Source organism: Protopterus annectens, chromosome 4.part0, assembly GCF_019279795.1.
Source record: "Protopterus annectens isolate FY-2018-M chromosome 4.part0, PAN1.0, whole genome shotgun sequence".
Taxonomy (NCBI): domain Eukaryota; kingdom Metazoa; phylum Chordata; order Ceratodontiformes; family Protopteridae; genus Protopterus; species Protopterus annectens.
Genome location: NC_056733.1, coordinates 941,949,613 through 941,975,680, shown reverse-complemented (window position 1 = coordinate 941,975,680; position 26,068 = coordinate 941,949,613). Strand labels below are relative to the sequence as shown.

The window sequence follows — 26,068 nt, the reverse complement described above, 5'->3', positions numbered from 1 at the left end:
CTAAAAAATTCTTTTTAAGTATAGTCTTCTGTTTATTAAAGGTAGACTCTTGAGTGGTTAATCTAGAGGCCCGTAACATTTGATTCTTGGGAATGTTTTTATGTATATGTTTGGGATGCATGCTGCTGCGGTGCAGTAAGTTGTTTTTCCAACATGTCTTCCTAAATAACTCAGTGTCTATGCCATGGGTTCCCTTAGTTAGCTTAACATCCAAAAATACAATCTCCAAAACAGAGTAGCTGCATTCAAAATTCAGAAAATCAGTAGTGGCATTCAAGTATCTAACAAAGTCTGTTAGTAATGTAACTGATCCCCCCCATACAATACACACATCGTCAACAAATCTACTATAATGTTTTAAGTGTTGACAGTATAAAGCATGATTAAATACATAAGTGTCTTCCCATTGTGCCAACACCAAATTGGCATAGGTGTTGGCACAAGGGGTCCCCATGGCTACCCCTTGGTTTGCAAAAATACTTATTGTCATAGAGCAGAACATTGTTCTCAAGAACTAATTCTAGGAGGCTCATCCATTTCATAACATCTGTATTAGCTATGTCATGTGCCAAAAGGAACTGACGCATATTCAATACCAACATCATTTGGTATTGATGTAAATAATGATGTCACATCAAGTGTTACAAGAATGTCATCACTTGAAAGCAACTGTAATCTGTTTAAGTCAGATAATTTCTCTAAAAACTGTTGCGTGTCCCTTAAAATATAATTAGTGTTGGTCACAATCGGTTTGAACATCTTGTCCAAATAGATGGAAAGTGGTTCTGTGAGCCATCCTTTGCTAGATACAATGGGTCTCAAAGGGGGATTATCTCTGTTTTTATGCACTTTAGGGAGACCCCTAAAAGTAGGAACCAAAGGATTCTCTACCGTAAAATAAACATAGAGTTCCTTGTCTATAGTTTTACATAATAACATATCGTATAGCGTACTATGTACTTCCCTAATTAAATTATTGAGTGCATTCCAGTCAAGGGAGTGTATGTATCTTTGTCCATCAACATTTCTTGCAGTTTATTGGTGTATATGTTCTTATCCATAATGACAATGGCGCCTTTATCAGCCTTATGATAATGATGTCATTGTTACTCTGTAAACTAACAATAGCTTCCCTCTCATGCAACGTCAGATTGTGAAACTCGGTTTCAATTTATTATTATTATACAAAGTAAATAAATCACTTTCGCATGCCTTCTCAAAGGCTTCCAAGAGGGGATGAGGCTGTGGTATAAAAACAGACGGTTTCTTAAAATTAAAATTATTGGATGCTGTAGAATCAACATTCAAATCATTATGTCCATGCATTAACTTCAACCCTAAATTTCTGGTGAACAATTTAATGTCCACCAGTATGTCGACAAAGTCTGTTGAACAAGAGGGATAAAGCTTAACCCCTTGTTCAATAATGAAGTTTCATGAAGATTTAGTTCATACCTTGAGATGTTAATAATCAGGTCATGCTGGTAAAGTTCATCATTTTCTTCTGGTATGGGACAAATTCCTCCGTGTTCTTTCTCTTCCTGTTGAAGGGTGACAAAGTTCTTCTCTCGAACGGTTTTATCGGTAAAGGGAAAGAAGGAAAACCTTCACCTTCACCGAATATCTCATCTTCAGAAGCTCCAATAAAAGAGTCTATCCTCGTCTGACCTTCACCGAATATCTCATCTTCAGAAGCTCCAATAAAAGAGTCTATCCTCGTCTGTTTCCTTCGTTGGTCTTTAGCCGCAAAATCACTTGTGGGACCAAGTAGTGCATGGGTGTCCCTATTATCTGAGTTGGCAGAATGGATCATGGCTTCTACAGTGATTCGCTTCGGTTTCACAGCCACAGAAGTAGAAACCGGAGCGTTTGTAGTGATACTGGCAGCTTGTGTCGTTGTGTCGGTCGGTATAGCGTCTTCATTTGATGACATCATCAAAGGGGCGTTGCTCACTGGTAGTTTACTGTTCTGAAGCACTGGCTTAGATTTAAAATTAGCGACTGTATAGTTCTGCCGATTACCCAAAGGCTGCTTCTTATCCCTTGGCCAAGCAAAGACCTGGCCCTTTTGGAAATCGAAAAAATCTCGTTCCAATTTTCTCTTCTTGTCTTGTCTAAGTTTATTATCGAGTGTCAGCAAAATTTGTTTGAGATCTTGATACATACTGCTCAGTTCATTTTCATTGAGCAGTTTCAACAGTTCACCTTCTATAGTATTTATCTCTGTTAATAAATTTTTCTCAGCCAGGCAATATTGTTCAATTAAAATGTTGATATAGGCAAAGCTGGTATCCAGGTTAAGTTTCTGCCAGGTGGAAAGTAATTCTGGATACTCTGTTCCAAAGGTTGGCATTTTTAACACCCTTAAACCTCATGGAACCAATTTAAAACTCAAGCATGCCTGCATATGTAATTTCTGCCACTGTATATTCCTTAATCTCTGCATTTTAGTCTCAAGACGTCTTGTTAACAGTGTAACCTCCATATTATGTTTCATGTTGTTAGCTGCATCCTCAGTATTAGCTAAATCACGAACAGTTAATTTGAGTAGCGGGTTCTCTCTCATTTCTATCAGCGTAGCCATCGCTGAGTATTTAATACTTCATGAATCCGATCACTGTTAGATGATGCAGGTTGTACAGCCATGTCTCAGCAGGTAATCAACGAAGAAAAGTAGGTAAAACAAAGTTACCTGACAAGCAAAGCACCCTCAAAACGAAAAAATATTAAAATGTAGTCCAAAAGTGAGGAGTGCACCAGGCTGCAAATAAATCTCACCAAATCTTCCACAGACTGTCCTTTATTAAGACAAACAGGTATAAAGATAGACAGGTAAGCGCTTTGGCGTTGGTGTAACGCTTCTTCAGACCTTTAAAGATGTATGAATAATGCATCCCTTTATATACCATAGTACATTGCACCTTAATTGATTAAAGACCACAAGGTGTAATTGATGTAGTTAATGATGCTTACAAATTCAAACAAGTCTGAGTATAAATGTCTTACTAAATTCTACAAAGCTTATGAAAGCACATATAGTAAACTTGTGAAAACACACATAAATAGACTCATGAGTTAAAAACACATATGTTAAAACATATATTAAAACATATATTAAAAACATGTATATTGAATACATAATATAAATGTGTAGAATTCAGTGGTTCAAGGGTCTACTGGCTAGAAAGGGTTTGAGGATATCTTATCATTGAGCCCATAAAAATGGGCTTGTAGCCTAAGAATCCATTTGTTCTCTATCCCTTCTGTGTGGCTTTTAATGTTACCTAGCCTATTAGTTCTTGTTAAAGTCTCAAGGACCATGAATTTAAAACAATGTGAAGATCCTTTATCTAAAACATGTCGTGCTAGGGCATTTGTTGTATTCTGTTTATCAATTGCATAGATGTGTTCTCTTATTCGCTCACGTAATGTCCTATTGGTTTTACCAACATAAAAAGTGTACATTGTTGGCATTGAGCGAGGTATATAACATCTCTAGTTTTACAACATGCATATCCCTTGAACGAATATTCACGTCCTGTGTGTGGATGTATGAATTTATCAGTTGCAGCTATATATTTGCATTGCTTACAACTTAAACATGCAAAGGTTCCTGTCTTATGTGGAAAAGTATTGACCTTGTTAAGATTTTCATAACATAGTCTCCTATCTAGGGACTTCATGTTTCTATAAGATATTGTTGGTCTAGTATCAACTAAGTCTTTTATTTTCTCATCCATCAAGAGTAATTTCCAATTGTCTCCTATAACCTGCCTTACTTGGTGTTGGCACAATGGGAAGACACTTATGTATTTAATCATGCTTTATACTGTCAACACTTAAAACATTATAGTAGATTTGTTGACGATGTGTGTATTGTATGGGGGGGATCAGTTACATTACTAACAGACTTTGTTAGATACTTGAATGCCACTACTGATTTTCTGAATTTTGAATGCAGCTACTCTGTTTTGGAGATTGTATTTTTGGATGTTAAGCTAACTAAGGGAACCCATGGCATAGACACTGAGTTATTTAGGAAGACATGTTGGAAAAACAACTTACTGCACCGCAGCAGCATGCATCCCAAACATATACATAAAAACATTCCCAAGAATCAAATGTTACGGGCCTCTAGATTAACCACTCAAGAGTCTACCTTTAATAAACAGAAGACTATACTTAAAAAGAATTTTTAGAAAGGGGCTATAAAGAGACAGAAGTACATGAAGCACTAATTCATGGGGATATTCACAGAGTAGGTAAGGGCACTCCGTTTTTAAGGAGAGTAGATGATAATGATGGGTTGAACATTAAAACCAATCCCCAGCAGTAAACAGACTGATTATTCCTTATACTAATATCAATAATCAAGTAAGGCAGGTTATAGGAGACAATTGGAAATTACTCTTGATGGATGAGAAAATAAAAGACTTAGTTGATACTAGACCAACAATATCTTATAGAAACATGAAGTCCCTAGATAGGAGACTATGTTATGAAAATCTTAACAAGGTCAATACTTTTCCACATAAGACAGGAACCTTTGCATGTTTAAGTTGTAAGCAATGCAAATATATAGCTGCAACTGATAAATTCATACATCCACACACAGGACGTGAATATTCGATCAAGGGATATGCATGTTGTAAAACTAGAGATGTTATATACCTCGCTCAATGCCAACAATGTACACTTTTCTATGTTGGTAAAACCAATAGGACATTACGTGAGCGAATAAGAGAACACATCTATGCAATTGATAAACAGAATACAACAAATGCCCTAGCACGACATGTTTTAGATAAAGGATCTTCACATTGTTTTAAATTCATGGTCCTTGAGACTTTAACAAGAACTAATAGGCTAGGTAACATTAAAAGCCACACAGAAGGGATAGAGAACAAATGGATTCTTAGGCTACAAGCCCATTTTTATGGGCTCAATGATAAGATATCCCTCAAACCCTTTCTAGCCAGTAGACCCTTGAACCACTGAATTCTACACATTTATATTGTGTATTCAATATACATGTTTTTAATATATGTTTTAATATATGTTTTAACATATGTGTTTTTAACTCATGAGTCTATTTATGTGTGTTTTCACAAGTTTACTATATGTGCTTTCATAAGCTTTGTAGAATTTAGTAAGACATTTATACTCAGACTTGTTTGAATTTGTAAGCATCATTAACTACATCAATTACACCTTGTGGTCTTTAATCAATTAAGGTGCAATGTACTATGGTATATAAAGGGATGCATTATTCATACATCTTTAAAGGTCTGAAGAAGCGTTACACCAACGCGAAAGCGCTTACCTGTCTATCTTTATACCTGTTTGTCTTAATAAAGGACAGTCTGTGGAAGATTTGGTGAGATTTATTTGCAGCCTGGTGCACTCCTCACTTTTGGACTACATTTTGATATTTTTTCGTTTTGAGGGTGCTTTGCTTGTCAGGTAACTTTGTTTTTACCTAATTCTATACAACTGCTTAAGATGTTATACAGGGCATTGGTGTACACTTCTGCATAGGTGTCCGTGTTATCTGTGTTCGAGGGGGCTTTGAAACTTCTTATACCATCACTTAGTAGGAAGTAATTTGTTTTTAAAAAAATTCTTAATCATTTTTGAGCTTGATGAGGCATCTGGTCTTATAATAACATCAAACAAGACTAATTTATGGTCTGATCTTACCAAGGAGGACATCACACAATGGGGGTGCAATGATCTCCCATGTTAGTGAGTACTATATCCAGAACATTTGTGCCCCTTGTCAATGTGCTGACTATCTGTTCCAGAGCATTTGCATTGACAGACTCCAAGAACCTCTGAGACAGCATGTTTGTGGTTGTGTATATTTTTCAGTCGATGGTAGGATAATTAAAATCAGCCATGAGTAAGGTGTTGGGCTGTATGGCAAGTGACTCCGGTAAGTCCAGGTATGAGCTATGCTTTACCTTTAGTTGTGTTTGTAGAAGTTTAGAATTATATGCCTGTATAACTAGCAAGAAAAGATTACATATTAGACTACGGGGTGGTTAACACGAAAATTATAACGGCGTGAGGACTTAATTGTGATTTAACTGCAACGTGTGAAAAGAATGGTAAAGATGTTAAACAACACAGGAAATGATAAAATGTGGCAAATTAGCCATGTGGAACAAAAGTCAGTGGACTTATAGAAGGGGCCACTTAGATCTGAAATTGATTATTTTTGTACTATCTCAAGACTTGGGGGTAGGAGATGGTGATACAGTTGTGATAGGTTTTTCCGCCCATTTAGCAATATGGATGGGGGTGATTGAAGAAAGGGAGTGTATTAAAACAGGAAAGTGAATAAAAAGAATAAATGAGAGATTATGGGGTGAAACTGCAGAGTAGGAAGTATTGTAGTTATGGAGGGGTCATATAACCATGAAGGATTTCTATAAAAACTGGTGTGAATGGTAAATCAAATTTAAAAAGTGTTTGTTTTATTTTTTTATGGCAGAATGATGTAAGAAAGGAAGAGAAAGTGACTTACTGGAAAATGGAAAAACAAAGAGAATAAGAATTTGATAGTGAGAATATTTACATATAAATAAAAAATATTCTGGGATACGATAAGAATAAAAAAAGAGAAAAAGAATACGTACATGAAAAAGTAAACCTGATCAAGAACCAGTACGAACATAGAATAGAACAGCTGATGCTACAGAGAAAGATAGATGGATTACGGTATAATTAAGCAACAATCCATGACTGTGCGTGCGTATATCAGGATTTACTAATGCATGGTATTGTTTGCTGAGTGATTAAACAAAGCCAGCTCTGGGTACATCTTGATGCACCCACAAACAGGAGTGCATTATTGCTATTATACAGAGACGTTATTTAAGAAAGAAACTGCTTACCTTTCTTAATGTATTTGTAGAAGGACACTATAGTGTTCGTCTGCTCGCTTTCTTGCTTACTGATGTAATGTGCATACATGTGGGACGTACATTCCCATGCTTACACAGTACATTAGCGCAGTACAGGAGGAACAACGGAGAAAAGTTGCAGTTGCTGATTTTTGTTGTTTACTGCCAAGCTTTTATAGGGACAGTACAGAAATACAAGGGAAATCCGGTGCATTTCTCATCTTTAGTTATGCAGAACGTACCTGATATTTCTTGTACTTTGCTCCACCCTCTAAGCATATGCCAGTAGAAAGTCTGGCTGCTAGACAGTACGTCAGCAGCCGGATGTTTTCTACTGGTAAATGCTCGATTTGCAACAGACACACGGGTTAGGCTATCCAATCAGCACGCTCATTTTTAATAGCAGTGAACCGTTATTGTATAATAATGTGATGAAACAATACGGTTATGTAAATCTATGAGAAAATGTAAGAAAAGGAGTAAATAAAGTCATTACAGTATGGAAACGTGGTTTACCAAGATAGTTGAGTGTCAGGATTTCCTATGGAGACTGGTAATAAATAAATTATCAGTAAAGGGAAATATGCCTTATAAAAAGAAAGTTGAAAGAGTATTTTTATTTTGTGGGGAGGCAGAGACAACAGAGTATGTTTTTTGAACTGTAAAAAAGTCATGAGACTCCGGAAAAAGTTGTATGAAGATTTTTTTTTTGAGAATATTAATAAAAACAATATAAATATGACCATGATTATGTGTGGATATTATAAGAATAATGAGACAGAATATGTGAGAAGGTAGATGAGTTTATTTGATGTAATATGGGTATCTGGAATGAAAGTGTGAATGGAATGTTGTTTAATGGGTAATGGATTTGGCAGGTATATTGTGAAAAATTAGATTATGGCTGTCCAAGAAGGAGTGAGGGTCAGTTATGGAATATTAATAATGAAAACGTTATAAGAAAAATGTTAAGTTCTAAAAAAATATAAATGTGTATATATATATATATATATATATATATATATATATATATATATATATATATATATGGATCACCTTTAAAACCTCTAAACCGCGTTTGCCCGAAACACTAATGACCGACACGAAAAGACCGACAACAAAAAACGCCGACAACGCAAAACACCGAAAACCATTACACCAACACACTACACGTAAACAACACAGTACACTACATAATATATGCACTATCCCTAACCCAAACCCTAACCCTAAGGTCCGACACTACCGCACACTTACCCTACCTGCACCCTAGCCCTAACTCACTTACCCACCCCTAAACCCACAGTCCCTCACTATCGCACACACACCCTACCTGCACCCTAACCCTAACTCACTTAACCCACCCCTAACCCACAGTCCCTCACCATCGCACACACACCCTACCTGCACCCTAACCCTAACTCACTTAACCCACCCCTAACCCACAGTCCCTCACCATCGCACACACCCTACCTGCACCCTAACCCTAACTCACTTAACCCACCCCTAACCCACAGTCCCTCACTATCGCACACTTACCTGTCCGCTCCCTAACACGAAATCCCTCACTCGATCGCACACTTACCGAGTCCGTCGGGTTCTCACCTTGTCAGTCATCTGCGTTGTCTGTATTCTCGTCCCGTCGGATTCCGTGTCGGGCAAACGCGATTTCGAGATTTTAAAGGTGACCCATATATATATATATATATATATATATATATATATGGATTTGGCAGGTATATTGTGAAAAATTGATTATGGCTGTGCAAAAAGGAGTGAGGGTCAGTTATGTAATATTAATAATGAAAACGTTATAAGAAAAATGTTAAGTTGTAAAAAAATATAAATGTGTGTGTGTGTGTGTGTGTGTGTGTGTGTGTGTGTGTGTGTGTGTGTGTGTGTGTGTGTGTGTGTGTGTGTATATATATATATATATGTGCCTGTAAACATTTACACTTTGTAAATATGTTCTGTTTATTTGACGTTGTGTACTCTTTTCGTGCCTGTAAACATTTACACTTTGTAAATATGTTCTGTTTATTTGACGTTGTGTACTCTTTTCGTGCCTGTAAACATTTACACTTTGTAAATATGTTCTGTTTATTTGACGTTGTGTACTCTTTTCGTGCCTGTAAACATTTACACTTTGTAAATATGTTCTGTTTATTTGACGTTGTGTACTCTTTTCGTGCCTGTAAACATTTACACTTTGTAAATATGTTCTGTTTATTTGATGTTGTGTACTCTTTTCGTGCCTGTAAACATTTACACTTTGTAAATATGTTCTGTTTATTTGATGTTGTGTACTCTTTTCGTGCCTGTAAACATTTACACTTTGTAAATATGTTCTGTTTATTTGATGTTGTGTACTCTTTTCGTGCCTGTAAACATTTACACTTTGTAAATATGTTCTGTTTATTTGACGTTGTGTACTCTTTTCGTGCCTGTAAACATTTACACTTTGTAAATATGTTCTGTTTATTTGATGTTGTGTACTCTTTTCGATAGGTGCTGTGAGATCTTTTGCACCTACCAGCTATTAAGGCAGATAGTGCCTTGATTTAATGTCTCATTCAAAGGATGATGCACTCAGGAGTGCAGCACCCCCCCCCCCCAGATAGTGCCTTGATTTAATGTCTCATTCAAAGGATGATACACTCAGGAGTGCAGCACCACCCCCCCTTATGATGCACTGCAGTGTCACCAGTCCATCTGCCTGATGTTGGAATAGAACCTGCAGCCTTCTGCACTAAAGTCAAATGTGCTACCTTTTGCACCATTGACACTGCATGCATGAAGACATACATGAAATTAAAATGGTACAGATGGCCAGAAAAAACATATAACTCTGTCTGTAAATGCTGTGCTGTTTATATTAGTTTTATTTGATTACTGGCTTTTAATGTAATACTTTTAGCTAATTTTAGTACATATTGCATTGTAATTCCATATTTAGGATATGTACTACAGGGAAAAACATCTGTGTTGGATGAGAGGTGGCAGCACTACAGTGTGTTGTACAACACAGAAGTTTCTGGATTCTGTGGGAGGTAGTAATCTGGAAGCCGGTGTACAGTTTTAAAAATCCTAACCATACCCCTGGAATTCTGTTCACTGCTAATAAAATTTGAAGCCAGCTGCCATGTCCCTTACTGCATTTATTACATATATGTTATGGATTACTGCAGAGAGAGGAATGGGAGTCAAAAATCTTCTTTCATGGTATTTCACAGCTGTGTCAGTCCTTTACGAGGTATGTAACTCTCTACCATTCCATCTCTAGCTCCATCTGTTTCTTCAGTTCCACTAACATTTCTTAATGAAGCATCTGAAACACGACTTGTGCCATCCTGGTAGCTTTCCTTTGAAATTAAAGTCTCCAGTCTTAATTTATAGTAAATGATTATAATGTATTTTATAAGGGAACACCATAACATGAAATATATGCACGCAGAGTCTTAACCCATTTTTTTCTCTTTTCTTTTTTAAATATTCTGTGAAAGATTCAGTAAAACTTGTTTGTTTTCTAGGATGTGTCCTTTACACTCCGTCCTGGTGAAATGACAGCATTAGTGGGACCTTCAGGAAGTGGGAAGAGTTCTTGTGTCAGTGTTTTAAAAAATTTCTACCCTCTTCACGGTGGAATGCTATTACTGGATGGGCATCCCGTTCATGATTATGACCACAGGTATCTTCATTCAAAGGTAGAGCTTCTGGGATCTGTTTATCCTGCATGCTTTCTCATCTGCATCCTATGTATAATTCTGAAGGACTTTGGAAGCGTGTAATTAGTGCAAAGTCTGAAATGTATACTGCATATTTTCCTTCCTGTAGCACGTTAAGCACGTGAAACTATCGCAGTCAACTACCAGGCCATTAAATATTTTGTATTTAATTTTGAATCTCTGTTGTAGGACCATTTTATATGTAATATTTAATTTCAGCAACAGTGTATGAAAATTAGCATCGAAGTGTCAGTCTGCACACACACATATATATATATATATATATATATATATATATATATATATATATATATATATTATTGTCTGACAAATATTAACTCATTCTAAAAAAGCTTTAAGTTTGATGACTGTAAATAAGGGAATTTCTGTTCTGAGCAGTAAAAGGGTAAATTCTAAAAGTGCTCTTATTTAAAGACTAAACTATGTTCTATGATGCTGGGAAGGATATACCAGTGACAACATGTACATGATTGTTTTACTGTCCCATTGCTGCAAAAAATGCTCAGAAACATCTGTGGCAGAACTAGGCCATCCAGTCTGAGCTCTGTTGCTCGCTGTCCATTGTCTCCATTTCTTGGACTGTGGACATGCACAGGGAGGCAGAACGCTTCTCAGTTTATTCACTTATTAACAGTGCAGGATTCAGACTGGCATTCTATACTGAGTCTTTTTGTACATTAGTAACTTCTACACCGTTTTACTAAACGGGGATAAAAATGTTATTACCAAAGAAATATGAAGATGAAAAGTATTATAACTATATGGCTTCCATATGCTTCTGCAAGTCATACCCCCTCTCACCAAGTTAAACTCCCCAACGCTGAACTCACTGATTACTGTTTTCACCAGTAAATCATTGCTGGCTCTAAGTGTGCCTGCAGCAATGATTATAGGTTCATAGCCGATTACAAGGCTACTCACCCCAGGGGTGGACTTTTTTAAGGCTAGCCATGCTTCCCAAATGTGTCTGACAAGCTTTCATACCCCAGGGTTATTTTACGGGGTATGTGTATGCTTGGAGATAGATGGTCAAACATTTACAGGATGTCTCTGTCTAATAGAGGCAGCGGTGCCAGACTGTGGGTAAATGTCTAATTTCCCATCCACTGGTCTTCACTTTCACTTGAATTGGGTTAGGATAGAACTTTGCTTCAGGTGAATGGGAAGCTTGTTCCAGAGATGGGAGAGTCTCTGAGACACATACTTGTCCCTCTATCATGTCCTATTTGTGTTCCATATGAGGTTTAGGTCCCTAGATTGGGTAACTGTGACGCTGTTTGTTTGGCAGATGTGCAACAGGTCCATCATAGTGGGATCAGAAGATGCTTTCTAGATCAGGCATCGATCACCTCTCAGCAGCCAGCAGAAGACAGAGAACGGGGCTTTGAGGCAGCCTGTTTAGGACATGTTGTTTATTCCTTGCATTCCTTTTGCAAGGAACCTTTGTGGATGCTCCAGTTGTTGCATATGCACAGTCAGCTACATACTGAAGAGAAAGATGTGCTCAGTGACTGGTCTGAGGAAGGACTAGTACAATAAAATAATGACATTCTTGGAGCCATATGCCATACCTTTGTGCAACACAGAATGATTTCCTTACTACCACTGACACGTGATGGTCAAAGGTCAGGTTACTGTCTACATGCATTTCCAAATCCCTGATCACTGGGTCTACACTTAGAGGTGTGTATTATCAATATAATAGTTTCCAGGGGCAGCCACCTTCCCAAAGGATACTACTATTCATTTCATGGCACTGAGTTTTAGAGTGTGGCTCTTGCCCCAGTTATTGGTTTGTGTCAGGCCTTCCTAAAGAGTATTTGTGTCTTTGGGGAATTCTATGACTGCACCTTGTTTGCAGTCATTTGTAAACTTGGTCAGACAGAGGTCCTTCATGTTGACCTTGACTTCAAAGAAGTTAATGCCAAAAAGGAGCAGCCCAAGCACTGAGCCTTGAAGGACTCTGGTAGTGACTGGCCTTTTTGTGGAGGAAAATCCCCCTATCCTAACTACTTGCATCCTATAATAACAACGACCACAAAAACACCAGTGAGTAACAGCTCAACTTTCTAAAATTTTATAAACAGACAAATCTCACTTCTCTAGCGCCTCGGCCAACAGCCTTTACAGAGTAAAAAATGTGAAGCACATACAAGGTGATATATATAACAAAGTTCATCAATTAATACATTTAAACAATCAATTAATTATTCAATTATAAAACTTAAACTTTTAAAGTTACAACAATTAGAGATGTGAGAAATAGAAAGATGAATAGTCCCATCTCAGAGCATTTTAATAATAAACATTATGGCAATTTAGATTGTATGAAGGTTTCTGTTTTAGAACATGTACCACTATATTTTAATAATGTTACTCTTCAAAAAAATGTGTTGAGACAAAAAGAATCGCTTTTAATTATGAAATATAATACTTTAAGTCCTTATGGACTTAATAAGGAATGTAACTGGCACAGTTTTATATGATTGTTGTAACTTTAAAAGTTTAAGTTTTATAATTGAATAATTAATTGATTGTTTAAATGTATTAATTGATGAACTTTGTTATATATATCACCTTGTATGTGCTTCACATTTTTTACTCTGTAAAGGCTGTTGGCCGAGGCGCTAGAGAAGTGAGATTTGTCTGTTTATTAAATTTTAGAAAGTTGAACTGTTACTCACTGGTGTTTTTGTGGTCGTTGTTATTATATGAATACTCAGAAGTGTTGTTACTTGCATCCTATGTTTGAGTCAACTGGCTGTCCAGCTGGCGACATAGGGGCTTATACCCAATTTCATAATTTTTCCTACAGTGCCAAGAGGACTAGTGTGTTAAATGCTTTGGCCAGGTCAAGATAGGAATTATGCACTGTTTTGCTCGTAGCCATTGCTTTGGTGATCTTTTCGAAGAGGTCCACGCGGTTGAGTGGGCATGACCTGCCCTTGACAAAACCAAACTGGATGGATTCAATGTCTGAAGGTTTCCTACATCATTGTTTATCATTTCCATAATAATTCTTTACATAGCTTTGCATATCAAACTAGTCAGACTTGTGGGTCTGTAGTTACTTGGGTCCATAAATGGTCCACCCTTGTTCAGAGGGATGACAGTTGCAGTCCACCATTTGCATGACACTAAGCCTGTTTGGAGGCTGTGGTTAAATAATTATCCTAGTGGTCCTGGTAGGTCATGTTTCATGCTATTAAGGATACATCCTGGGATACTATTGGTGCCTATCAGTGCAATGTTTTTGGCCTTGGAGAGTGCATTGTGGACCTGCTCCCTAGTGATAGCTGGGGTGTTATGGCTAAGGGTAGTGTTTGAGGGAAAGAGAGGGGGTAGAATTGGAGTTAAATTTATTGGCCAGTAGATTTGCTATATATTCCAGTTCCATATAGATGTTTTCATTTACAATTAGTTTAACACATTGTTGTGGATTGTCTTTGAGTTTGCAGACATAACTGAAGAATTCCTTGTGATTATCCTTGACCTGAGAGGCTATTTTTACCTCAGATTTGATTTTAGTAGACTTGACTTGCCGCATAGGTTGCTTGTTTAGACTGATGAGGGTTTTTTTTTTTTACTTTGCTCGGCATTGCACTTCCTTCCTTTTTGCCACGATTTTTTTTCCTTTTGTTATATGATACAGTTTATGATTTTTGTTATTGCATCTCGGTGGCTTTTATTTTTTGTTAGACCTGCACTTGTTATGGGTGGTTACATCTGTTAATATGATTATAAAGGGATTTTGTGAACAATTCTACATGGGCAGTTATGTTCTCAGGGTTTGGAGGGCTTAAAATTTTGCTTATGTGTCACTTAATAGTAGGAAGTTTGCTTTAGAATCATTCCTGAAAGTTCCGGGGTTAGCTGGGGTCCCAGGTTTTATATTTATTTGAAAGGTGACAGCTTTATGGTCTGACCTGACTAGTAAGGACATTACCCAGGGGGTGGCAACATTTTCCTATGTTTGTGGGGACCAGGTCAAGGATATTTAGCACTCCCCAGTGAATATATGAACTTAGTTGGTTCAGGGTGTTTGTGCTTACAAAGTCAAGAAATCTCTGGGCTTGCATGTTGGGTTCATGTATGATTCCCATTTTATAGTGGGTAGTTGGTCGCCCATGAATATGGTGCTGGGTTGAATAGGGAGCTTCTCTATATTTAAGTATGTATTATGGTTTTCTAGGTCATAGAGGAAGATCTATAGCTTACAAGGATATGGTACAGGACTTTGCCCGTGGTAATTTGAACATGGAGAAGCTCAGGCACATCCTGCTGTTTGACCAACCTTGAGGTGTGTTTGGTTTTGATGTACGTTGAAGTGCCTCCACCTATTGCTCCGTCCTGTGCAGTAGCTGCTCTAAATACATAGAAGGCATTGTACTGCTGTCCACACCTGTAAACCATGTAGCCCTGCACTTCCAGGGTGCTGTCCACACCTGTAACCATGTAGCCCTGCACTTCCAGGGTGCTGTCCACACCTGTAACCATGTAGCCCTGCACTTCCATGGTGCTGTCCACACCTGTAACCATGTAGCCCTGCACTTCCAGGGTGCTGTCCACACCTGTAACCATGTAGCCCTGCACTTCCAGGGTGCTGTCCACACCTGTAACCATGTAGCCCTGCACTTCCAGGGTGCTGTCCACACCTGTAACCATGTAGCCCTGCACTTCCATGGTACTGTCCACACCTGTAAACCATGTAGCCCTGCACTTCCATGGTACTGTCCACATCTGTAAACCATGTAGCCCTGCACTTTCATGGTACTGTCCACACCTGTAAACCATGTCTCGGTTATTGGTGCTGTCCACACCTGTAAACCATGGTGTCTCAGTTACTGCACAGATATCTGCATCCTTCAGGGTAAGGAGGGCTTATAGGGTGTCAAGTTTCTTGTTTAGGTTCCTGGCATTGAGCAGTAACTCCTTTAGATTTTCTTGGGTTGGTTTTGCTATGCTGGAAGGTTAATCAGATTGGCACTGCCTAAAAAAGGCACTGTGGTGGGGGGCAAGTATTGAGCCAATGCTCAAAAGCATAGAAAGGACAGGTGTAGACTGCCCTTGGCAAAGCCGTGTTATCTGTTAACCACATCATCCCAGGCTGACAAATATTAAACCTACTCTGAATGACACCAAAAACAAAGCCAGTTATTAAAGTCAGTTATCTTCTGTTTATATTGCGGCATCATCCTTGGAGAAGGCAGAATGTTGCTCAGTGCTAGGCTCATACTGCATTGGGACACACAGTCAAAGAGCTCCATCATGTCTCTGTTCACATAGTCATGGAGGACATGTCTCAGGTTGTTTACACCTATGTGGACTATGACTGAGTCATACTGGCACAAGCGGTTCAAGCAACCTGAGTGTGTGTGTAATCTGACAAATCCTGGCCCCACTACACAACTAACAGTGACTCTCTCCTTACTCATCTTGGTGAGTGGGACATCTGTGTGTCTCACAATGGAGTCTCCTGTAACCAGAACATTAGGTTGTTTTGTGATTTGCCTTTGGGCTTAAAAGTTGAGATGCTGTGAGATGTCACTGCATTTGGCGTGGTGGGTGATGTTTTTGGTAGAGGGCTTTTAAGGTTACTGAGGATACTTATTGTAAGTGCAACATCTGGAAAGCCTTTGAGGTTTAGGAAGGTAACATTTAACAGCCTCAGCATATGTGGATCTATGTGTCTGGTCTATACCATGTGTGGCAAGTGCAGTGCATGTGTTTCTGACACCTGTTTTGCACTATAAGTGCTTATATGTGACAGTCTTGCCTCAGGTGACGTTGTATAGCAACATCTCTCACATGCCATGTCAATTTGTTTAAGAATAAGGTGGATGTCAGTAAACATAAGACAATTACTACATTGCCTCAGGATGCCCATATCCACCAAACTGGTTGCAGAGATAGTAAGAAAGTGTATATCCATGGTTACAGATCTTATTGCATGATCTACAAGGGGATAGTACAAGACGGGTTAACAGTGAATTAGTAGTAAGACTAAACTCATGGGCCGGTTCTCCTCAATGCATAAAGTCCTGAAGAAACGTCAGAGGTAGTTTTGTAGGAACATTTTAATTCTAAGTGCCTGCATCAAATACAGGGCACTGCTAACCACTGCTGGGCAAAGTCAAGCCAAGCACAAACACAAAGCTTTTATACAGACTCAGAAAAACAAACCAGTAAACAAGCAAAAGTAGCCCTCTAACCAATCACAATAAGCTCACACTAAGGTTTCCGCAGGCATTTCAGCCCAGAATGAGACCAGTAGGCTACTGTCCACCTCCACTAGAGTGCAGACCTAACCCTTCTAACTTTAAATCCCTGAAAGAAACTGGAGGTGCAAGAAATAAACATGTTAAACAGTAATTCAAGCAGGAAATAATCAACGTAACTCAATCAGCACTTCAAATAGGCACAAATCCAGAATTCAACACTTTATATGCAGTGGCAAAACAACAGTACCTTAAAATAATTTAAAATGCACTTTGTTTCATCTGTCACCAGAAGCAAAAGCTTGCTACTTTACCACTAGTTCTAAACTGCTTCCTGAGTAGTAGTGTTAACCAAGATGTTCACTGTTTTGGAGGGGTGAGATTTATCCCTTCTGCGTGTCTGTGCCACTGTAGATATTATGTGTATATGTACCTTCACAAAAAATCCATCAACACTTTCCTCCATTGAAAATACAGCTACATCATTAAGTTCAGGTGGGATATGGACTGCAAAAGGGTTTTCATAGACATCATAATAAATTACAATGTAAATGTACATTTTACAGCTTTTATATAAAATGCTGAGCATCAGCATCGTCCCCTTTGCTGTTTTAAGTTTCACGTTATTGTGACCTGTGACATAATTCTCAGATGTATGGTAGCAGTGTGTGTTATATATGGGTTTATATGACTTCATTGAGTTTTTGTAAACTTGAAATTTACATGCTCAACACCATATGAAAGAGTTTCTGAAAACTTGAAATAAAAAAAAATTAAACAAATCCCCTTTTTCACATCTGTCTCTACAAAGTCTTATTTATGTAGCAAGCAGAATTTAGATCTTTTAGTCTAGTAGTTCTGATGCTGTTTCTTTTGCAGATGTGCAAAAGAGTCATCAAATCAGAGTCTAGGGTCGCCTTGTATGCTACACAAAATTACCTAGGTGTTTGTTCCTGTTAATATTTAGATTTGGTCGTGATTGCCATGTCTGTACATTTATCTAAGTGGGCAAACTATTCCTTTGTGAATTTGAAACCTCATCATATAATCTGATGAGATTAATACATTTGAAACCCTTTCTGAAATACTGGTTTCTGTGGGTTTAGAGGTTTGTAAAGCAAAGTCAGTAGTTCAAGATCTGATTTAACCAGGTAAATTGATATCAGCAGAACAGTACATAAAGTTATATTTTTAATGATAGGGTAGAGATATTATGTCCTGTAGTGAGTTTGTTAATCATGTAGTCCAGGCTTTTTTGTTTATTAAATCTGACAGTTTTGGAGATAATAACCCACATTGGAGGTGCATGCACACCAGTTTACTGAGGGATAGTTAATCTCTCAAAATAGTGCAGTTCTTGTTTGTAGAAAGCGTATCAAGTAAATTTAGGCATTGTAGGTGAATTTCAGGAAAAACCGCAGTGGTGGTGCTGCGATAACATTGTCGCCTCACAGTAAGACGCTGTCCGGTTCGATTCTCAGCTAGAGCGTCTTTTGCGTGGAGACATGCGTGAATGGGCGTACCTTCGTTGAAGGTTGTGCTTCAGGGCTGGTAACTCGGCACGTAAAAATCAACTACCAATCATTAGCGGACCGGAGTTCCGCTGTGGCGACCCCTAACCGGGAAAAGCCGAAAGACACACACACACAGGTGAATTTCAGGAAACATAGATGGTGTTGTGTCAGGCTATAATCTGAGAATTGGTTGAGGCCAAACAGTGTCCGTTTTTGTTACAGTGCCTCTTCAGTTGCTCCAGAGCATTTACTCTCCAGTAAGTCTAAATTATCCAAAGAAAATGACGAACATAAAAGTAGCCCCAAGACAAAAATAAATAAGTATAAATTTAATTCTGACGTTGTTGTTGTGTCTTTCAGCTTTTCCCGGTTAGCGGTCACCACAACGGAACTCCAGTCTGCTAATGATTGGTAGTAGATTTTTACGTGCCGAGTTGCTGGCCCTGACGCACAACCTTCAACGAAGGTACACCCATTCACGCATGTCTCCACACAGAAGACGCTTTAGCTGAGAATCGAACAGGACAACGTCTTACTGTGAGGCGACAATGCTACCGCAGCACCACCACCGCGGCCCTATAAATTTAAGTCTGACAATAATGAGAAATCTTAAGTAGAGGTAAAGAAAGAAAGAATAAAAGCGTAAACATTGAAACAGGAATAGCTAATCTGCTAGCAGGAGGCAGAGCTGCCATCACCAATGCCAGTGATCCAGGTTTATTTAGCAGCACAGATGCTGGAGGACCAGTGTGGTAAGAGACATCCACAGAAGGACACAGCAGGAAACAACAGGACAGTACGACACAGCAGGACACAGCATGCTTTGAAGTGCACAAGTGGAAATATGCCTGTTGCTTCATTGCTGATGTCACTGCATATCTTAGGCATTGGGGAGGGAGTTAAAGGCAATTTCTAAACAGAAAAGAGTGGTCAGCGTTAGTGGAGTATTTATTTTTGGTGCTTATTAAACGTTTGAGCGGGGTTACAGCTATCCGAGTGCTTTTTTTGGTTTTATAGTTTAAATTCAGCACTTTGTTCCTCCCTTTGACTTTTTAAACAGAAAAGATCCTAGTTTTAACAACTAGAGGAAGATGAGCAGCTTAGGATATGCCCAGTGAATGGACACCCCCACCCCAATCAAATCTGGTCAGCAGCAGTGAAAGAAAATTAAAAAAAAAAAAAAAAAAAGAATAAAAAGAGCGAGACGTCGGCTAGATGACTCGAGCGGTCACAAGTACACGTCTCCTGCATGGATGTCTGTCTGTCCTCTGTAAATACTGCTTAGGCTGATGGCTGGCAGTTCAGCATACTGAGACAGAGGCAAGCTATAGATCTGATGTTGCCTTTCCCTTCCGTCTCAACCTGTGGATTATCAGAAGTGAGTGGATCTGTGGCCAGCAGTCAAGCTATGGCTCTGAAGCTCAAACTCCTCTGCCATAATGCCCTGCACAATCCACCTTCCTCAGATCTTGCTTGCTGTGCTTGATGATGGACCTGGTCTCTGCAGCTCTGTTAAAGATAAGTCATTTATTTGTTTTTTGACCAGGTTTAGTATGATTTCAGGATTCTCTCTCTTCTTCCTAAACTTTTTCAATAGAAACGTGTCATTTTTGGCGGATAAGTGGCTGTTTTCAGCTTATTGGGATTCTGAATCGTTTGACACGCGCGCGCGTGTGTGTGTGTGTGTGTGTGTGTGTGTGTGTGTGTGTGTGTGTGTGTGTGTGTGTGTGTGTGTGTGTGTCTGTATGTGTCTGTCTGTCTGCGTATGTACAGTGGTTACACCTTAGGCCTCCCCCTACAATCTATAGAGCTATTAGTCAACCTTTTTGTGATAGGAGTCTTCTACATTTTCTTACATTACGTCCAAGAAGAGTATGGGATTCAAGAAATGCATTGACTGTGGTCACAAGCTACCTCCCCAGGACTCACATGATCAATATGTATCCTATGTGGGGGGGGGGGCTACTCGCATGATCAATTGTATCCTGTGTGTGTGTGTGTGTGTGTGTGTGTGTGTGTGTGTGTGGGGGGGGGGGGTACTCGCTTAGATCATGACTGCGAGGGCTGTGCTTCTTTCAGGTTCAGGACTTTGGCTGACAGGCACTCTAAATTGATTGTGAAAGGGCTTCTTCTACCACTGCTAGCCCTTCTGCTACTGCTAAGAAGACCTTGGAGAAGTCCAAGAAAGATAGAGACAAGGACGGGGTAAAAGAGATAAAGGCAAAGAAAAAGACTCTAGGAAAAGATCAGCTGAGTGCAGAACATTCAGTGAGCAAGACAGAAGACCCCCAGGCCCATTGTCTCTTTGGTTCCCCTCTTAGATACGACACAGGCACCTCTCTTGTCCAGATGCCCAGCTTCTTTGGAAGTGATGTGAGAGCTGCATTGGTTCTGATATTTGGGAGCCCCTAGTACTCCAGTGGCTTTGGTGTTGGCTCCATCTAGGTACTGATCACCAATCATGACTGCCACCCTGGAACTGATGTTCTCACCAGAATCATCATTGTCACCCCCTTGGGTCAGGTCGTTCTCAGTTATTGTTCAGGAGTTGGACAGCCCCTTGCACGTGCTCGCAAAGCCACCTTTGACATCTTCAAGCTCAGCAAGATCTTCTCCGAGCATTAAGGAAGTAGAGTTGGACAAGATGATGTGGACTTCTTGAAGGCAGAAATTAACTTTGGGATCATTCCTCCCCCCTCTTCTCCAAAGGTGGAGAAAGCTGGCCTTCCTACTCCATTTTTGATTTCTCCTTCACATGTTTGCATTTTGGATCTAGTGGTTTTGGATCTGACTCTTGTTCATGTGATTCCTTTGTTGGTGCCTACTCTTTGGTTGCCTTCAGTTCTGTCTACGAACTTGATGCATTTAACTCTGGCTTTCTTGGAGCTGTAGGCATCCCAGAGCCAGGAGGTAGGGGCCAGCAGATTGATTCAGGAAGTGCACGTACCCTTCAGCCACTCTCACTGTTTGTGTGCTGAACTACATATCACACCCGACCACTCTACAGAGGGACTTTGTTAATGAGGTTTCTGAGTGTGTAACATCCTCTGTGACAGTAGAGGCCAATGTGTGCCTCTAATTCTGCTGAGTTCTTTAAGGCAACTTTTTTTAAAACTCCATCTGATGGCTCTACTTTGTTTGGACCTAAATCTAAAGACATCCTGCAGCAGGATGACAAGACACTTTCTGCTGTGGGATTCCACTTTTCCACCTGTCAATGGATTATTCCTATATTCAGAAGGGGGTTGATTGGTTATTTTTCCAGAATTTTCAACAGTTTGCCCAGGAAGTGTCTGATGATAGTGTTTCTACCCCACCCCCTGGGCAGAGGGGGGGGGGACTTCAGTGGATGCCACCCTAGAGGCAGTTGTGGTCTGTAAAACTTATGGTTTTATGGGACCTTTCTTCAACAAGCCCTTTCAGTGCACCTGAAGGTTTGCCCATCTGCTATGCTCTTGAGTCAATTGGGGTACTTGGCTCACCTCTTTCAGCCATGGGTGACCATTACCACCATTTTCTGGTTGTTGAAAGTCATCACTAAAGACTACACTATCCCCTTTAAAGTTCTGTTCTGCTCTCCCATCCAATGCTTCAAACCTGTCTCGAGAGGCACATTCTAAGAACATCAGAGTCCAGGGATTATGGTCATGTCAGGACAGGAGCCATCACATAAATATCAAGAAAACGAATGGGTTGATCTAGCCCTGAAATCGTTTTATTACCTTTGGTCTTCGGGAACTCTTCAAGTCCTAACAGGCAATTCAACTGTTGTGTGTTACACCAACAAACTACAGACAATGTCTATTATATCTCTAGACTGGTTATGTCTGCCTAAGAAATAGCTGTTCACATCCCATCAGAAATTACTACAGTGGTAGATTATTTAAGAAGACTCTAACAAATGGATGTTGAACAAATAGCCTTCCTGTGGGATACTCCCCAACTAGACCTGTTTGCCTCCAGTCTACGCAGGCAACTCACACTGTTCTGTTCTTTTACAGAACTCTATGGCCAGAGGCTTGGAAAATGTATATCCTAACCATCACAATCTCATGGAAAGAGAAATTCCTTTATGCATTCAGACCCTTTCCTCTGATTCCAAAGATTCTTCTTAAAATCAAGAAATCAAGCCAAAGATGCTATCGGTGTTCCTCTTTTAGCCCAGACAATACTGGCTGTCCCTTCTTTTTAATCTGGCCAAAGGAGTTACCACAATTTATCACTTTGGGATGGACTTTCACAACAGAAGGGCTCTCTCATGCCAAACTTCTAAACTTTAAGCCTAACAGTTTGAGTGGTGGGATTTTAATTCCTTTTAGGCACCTTTTTTCAGGGAACATTTTTCAGGTACCACAGCAAACTAGAAAACCTCGTATGAGAGGATATTATATTTAAGAATGGAGGATGTTTTCGTTCTTGTTTCAGCACCGTTATCGCATGACCATTCCTATCATTCTTTCTCATCTGTGCGAGCGGCTCAATGCCGGATTGGGATCGTCTTCAGTAAAGGCTCATTTGGCAACCTTCTCCACCTGTTCATTTATGGAGCACGTCAATGTGCTCATTTTGAGGTCACACAATTTCCTAATGGCATCCTTCATATCAAACCCACAAGAAAATCTATTCATCCTCCTTGGGATCTGAGCTCTGCCCTGGAAAAAAAAAGTCTTTCTTCCTTTGAATAGGAGGATTTGAGGCTACCACTGCTCTGGAACAGACTCCCCATCCATGTAAAACAAAGTTCATCCATATTCATACTCAAGAACAACTTTTAATTTATGGATGGAAAACAGAAATTTAGCCTCGGACTACTCCCACACCCCTAATAGACAAAAGCAGCTCCTAAATGCTTTATCCCATGCATGGGTCCCCTCAAAGTGTCCGTGGTACGATTCCAGTTATTCTCATGTAGGGTGATACATAATTAACTACATTGGGAGGGGTAAGGCCACAATCTCTAACCAAATGGGACATTTATCCCATGCATGGGTCCCCTCAAAGTGTCCATGGTACGATTCCAGTTATTCTCATTAAGGCTGATACATAATTAACTACATTGGGAGGGGTAAGGCCACAATCTCTAACCAAATGGGACAGATTAATTTCAGCATAATATGGCCTGCAAGGGCAGTTAGCTCAGTACTCGGCAATGATCCTATGAATCTGCGTCTGGAAGATGGCCTTGCTTGTCGCACTAACTTCAGTTAAAAGTTTCAGAGCTATAAATTCTCATGGCTTCCCCCTCCTTTTCTGATTTTTACAAAGGCAGCCTATCCCTCAGGACAAATCCTTTTTTATGAAAAATGTTGTCAGTGAAATATGTTTGATCCAGTCTGTTAATTTGCATGCCTTCTTTCTTTACCCTTAGAATAAGGGAGAAAATATTTTACATTTACTAGATGTCCATAGACAGCTCAGATTCTGTTTGGATATGACTAAAACTATCACTACATGTCCATAAACAGCTCAGATTCTGTTTGGATATGACTAAGACTATTACTACATGTTTATAAACAGCTCAGATTCTGTTTGGATATGACTAAGACTATTACTAGATGTCCACAGACAGCTCAGATTCTGTTTGGATATGACTAAGACTATTACTACATGTTCATAAACAGCTCAGATTCTGTTTGGATATGACTAAGACTATTACTACATGTCCATAAACAGCTCAGATTCTGTTTGGATATGACTAAGACTATTACTACATGTTTATAAACAGCTCAGATTCTGTTTGGATATGACTAAGACTATTACTAGATGTCCACAGACAGCTCAGATTCTGTTTGGATATGACTAAGACTATTACTACATGTTCATAAACAGCTCAGATTCTGTTTGGATATGACTAAGATTATTACTAGATGTCCATAAACAGCTCAGATTCTGTTTGGATATGACTAAGACTATTACTACATGTTCATAAACAGCTCAGATTCTGTTTGGATATGACTAAAACTATTACTACATGTTCATAAACAGCTCAGATTCTGTTTGGATATGACTAAAACTATTACTACATGTCCATAAACAGCTCAGATTCTGTTTGGATATGACTAAGACTATAAAACTCTCAATGGCTTTTTATCTGGTATCAGGATAAGATGTTACTATGTATCAAAGCAGTCGATCTCCAAGTGGATTTATTGTCCGATATCTTTTTGTTATGGAAATCCCTTTCAGCCCATTTCATTCTACCTGGGCTGCTGCTTCTTCTGGTACCTTTTTCAAAGGCTTGGACTCCAGGACCATTTCAGAAGCAGCCACATGGTCTTCCGTGTGCACCTTCACAAAACATTACCAAACTGATGCCGTCAATACAAGGGGAAAGGAATCCCAAGGAATATGCCAGACTTCATTTTTACTCCTCAGTCTTCCTCCCAGGTACTCAAAAGCTTTGGGAATTTTCCCAAATATAAGAAATACTGCAACAGTGATGAACTGAAGGGGATAGTTCAGTTGTGCAAAAACGTACCATAACAGTAGATGTTGGAATAGATCACTTTTGCAGTATTTGCACCTTCTTTCCTTATCTCGTTTATATATTAGTTCTGATGAAGTCATTATCTATGGTGAAAGCATTCAACTATTGAGTTATTTGACTGTGCTTGGTTCTACAATAATGTGGAGTTTTTCTAATGGCCATTGGGTGCATTGGATTTTGTTATCATTTATATTTCTCTTTCTCTTGACTGAGGTGGACCTACAACCCCTTTCTGCCCCCTTTTGCTAACAAGTCTTTGTTTACTTTTGTTTTCTTTGCCCCATTTCTCTTTGTCTGAGGCAAGATACTCCTGAGGAACTTTGCAGCCATAATTTTCCCTATTGCATGAATCTCTCTATTGCAGAACTATTTCATTCGTTTGCAGAACTATTTCATTCGTCGTCTGCACTGCACCTACGTTTACGGCTTTGATGGTGCACCGAGACTTAAGTGCACAAATTTCTGAACTTCATTTTGCACTTTCTTTAAACAGTTACTGAACCCACAGGGCACAGTAAGGAGACCCAACCTCAGTTTCTCCACTTTATTCATCCTTATTGAGCTGCTTAACTCAAGCTTTATCTCCTTTAAAGGAACTTTATTTTATATTTTATTTTATCTTTTGTTGACCAAGTTAATCCCACTAGGGCAGTGGCCTCTTCAGGAGAGACCAGAGGTGGTATTTATACTGCTAATGGAAATTTGCCAGGGCATCAGGGAACGTCCCCCTACTCTTTTTGATAGGTGCTGTGGGATGTTTTACATCCATCAGATGAGGCCTCGGTTTAACATCTCATCCAGTGCATGTGCATTCGCCTCCTTAACCTGCATTGTAGCATCAGCACTCCATCTTTCTGATGTGGAAATAGAACCCACAGCCTTTTGCACCAAAGGTGAGTGTGCTACTTTTTGCATCATTGACAGTGCTCAAATGTAAGCCATATGGTCACTATAACCTACCATCTGCTGTGTTTAGCCTTGGGCCAACCAGGGCTGCCGTAAGCCCACACCAACGTAGGTTCCTAGATAGCTTCTAGGCAAACTCAGGAACCTCATATGGCCTTCCTGAAAACACTGGGGGGGATAAATGTATCTCCGAACACCATCATACTAGGTGACTTCAACTACCCTAATATAGACTGGGAACACTACTCAAGCCCAAACACTCTAGCCCAAAAGTTCCTGGAATTCATAA

The 26,068-nt window shown here is 39.3% G+C and overlaps 1 protein-coding gene across 1 annotated transcript in view; it reads left to right on the top strand.

Annotated features, from left to right (window-relative positions):
- ABCB9 (ATP binding cassette subfamily B member 9) overlaps positions 1-26,068 on the top strand; it is a 713,793-nt gene that overhangs the window by 483,007 nt on the left and 204,718 nt on the right. Inside the window, exon 8 of the mRNA XM_044068918.1 lies at positions 10,439-10,612. Within this exon, the coding sequence (XP_043924853.1) occupies positions 10,439-10,612 (174 nt within the window). The remainder of the gene's footprint in view (positions 1-10,438; positions 10,613-26,068) is intronic.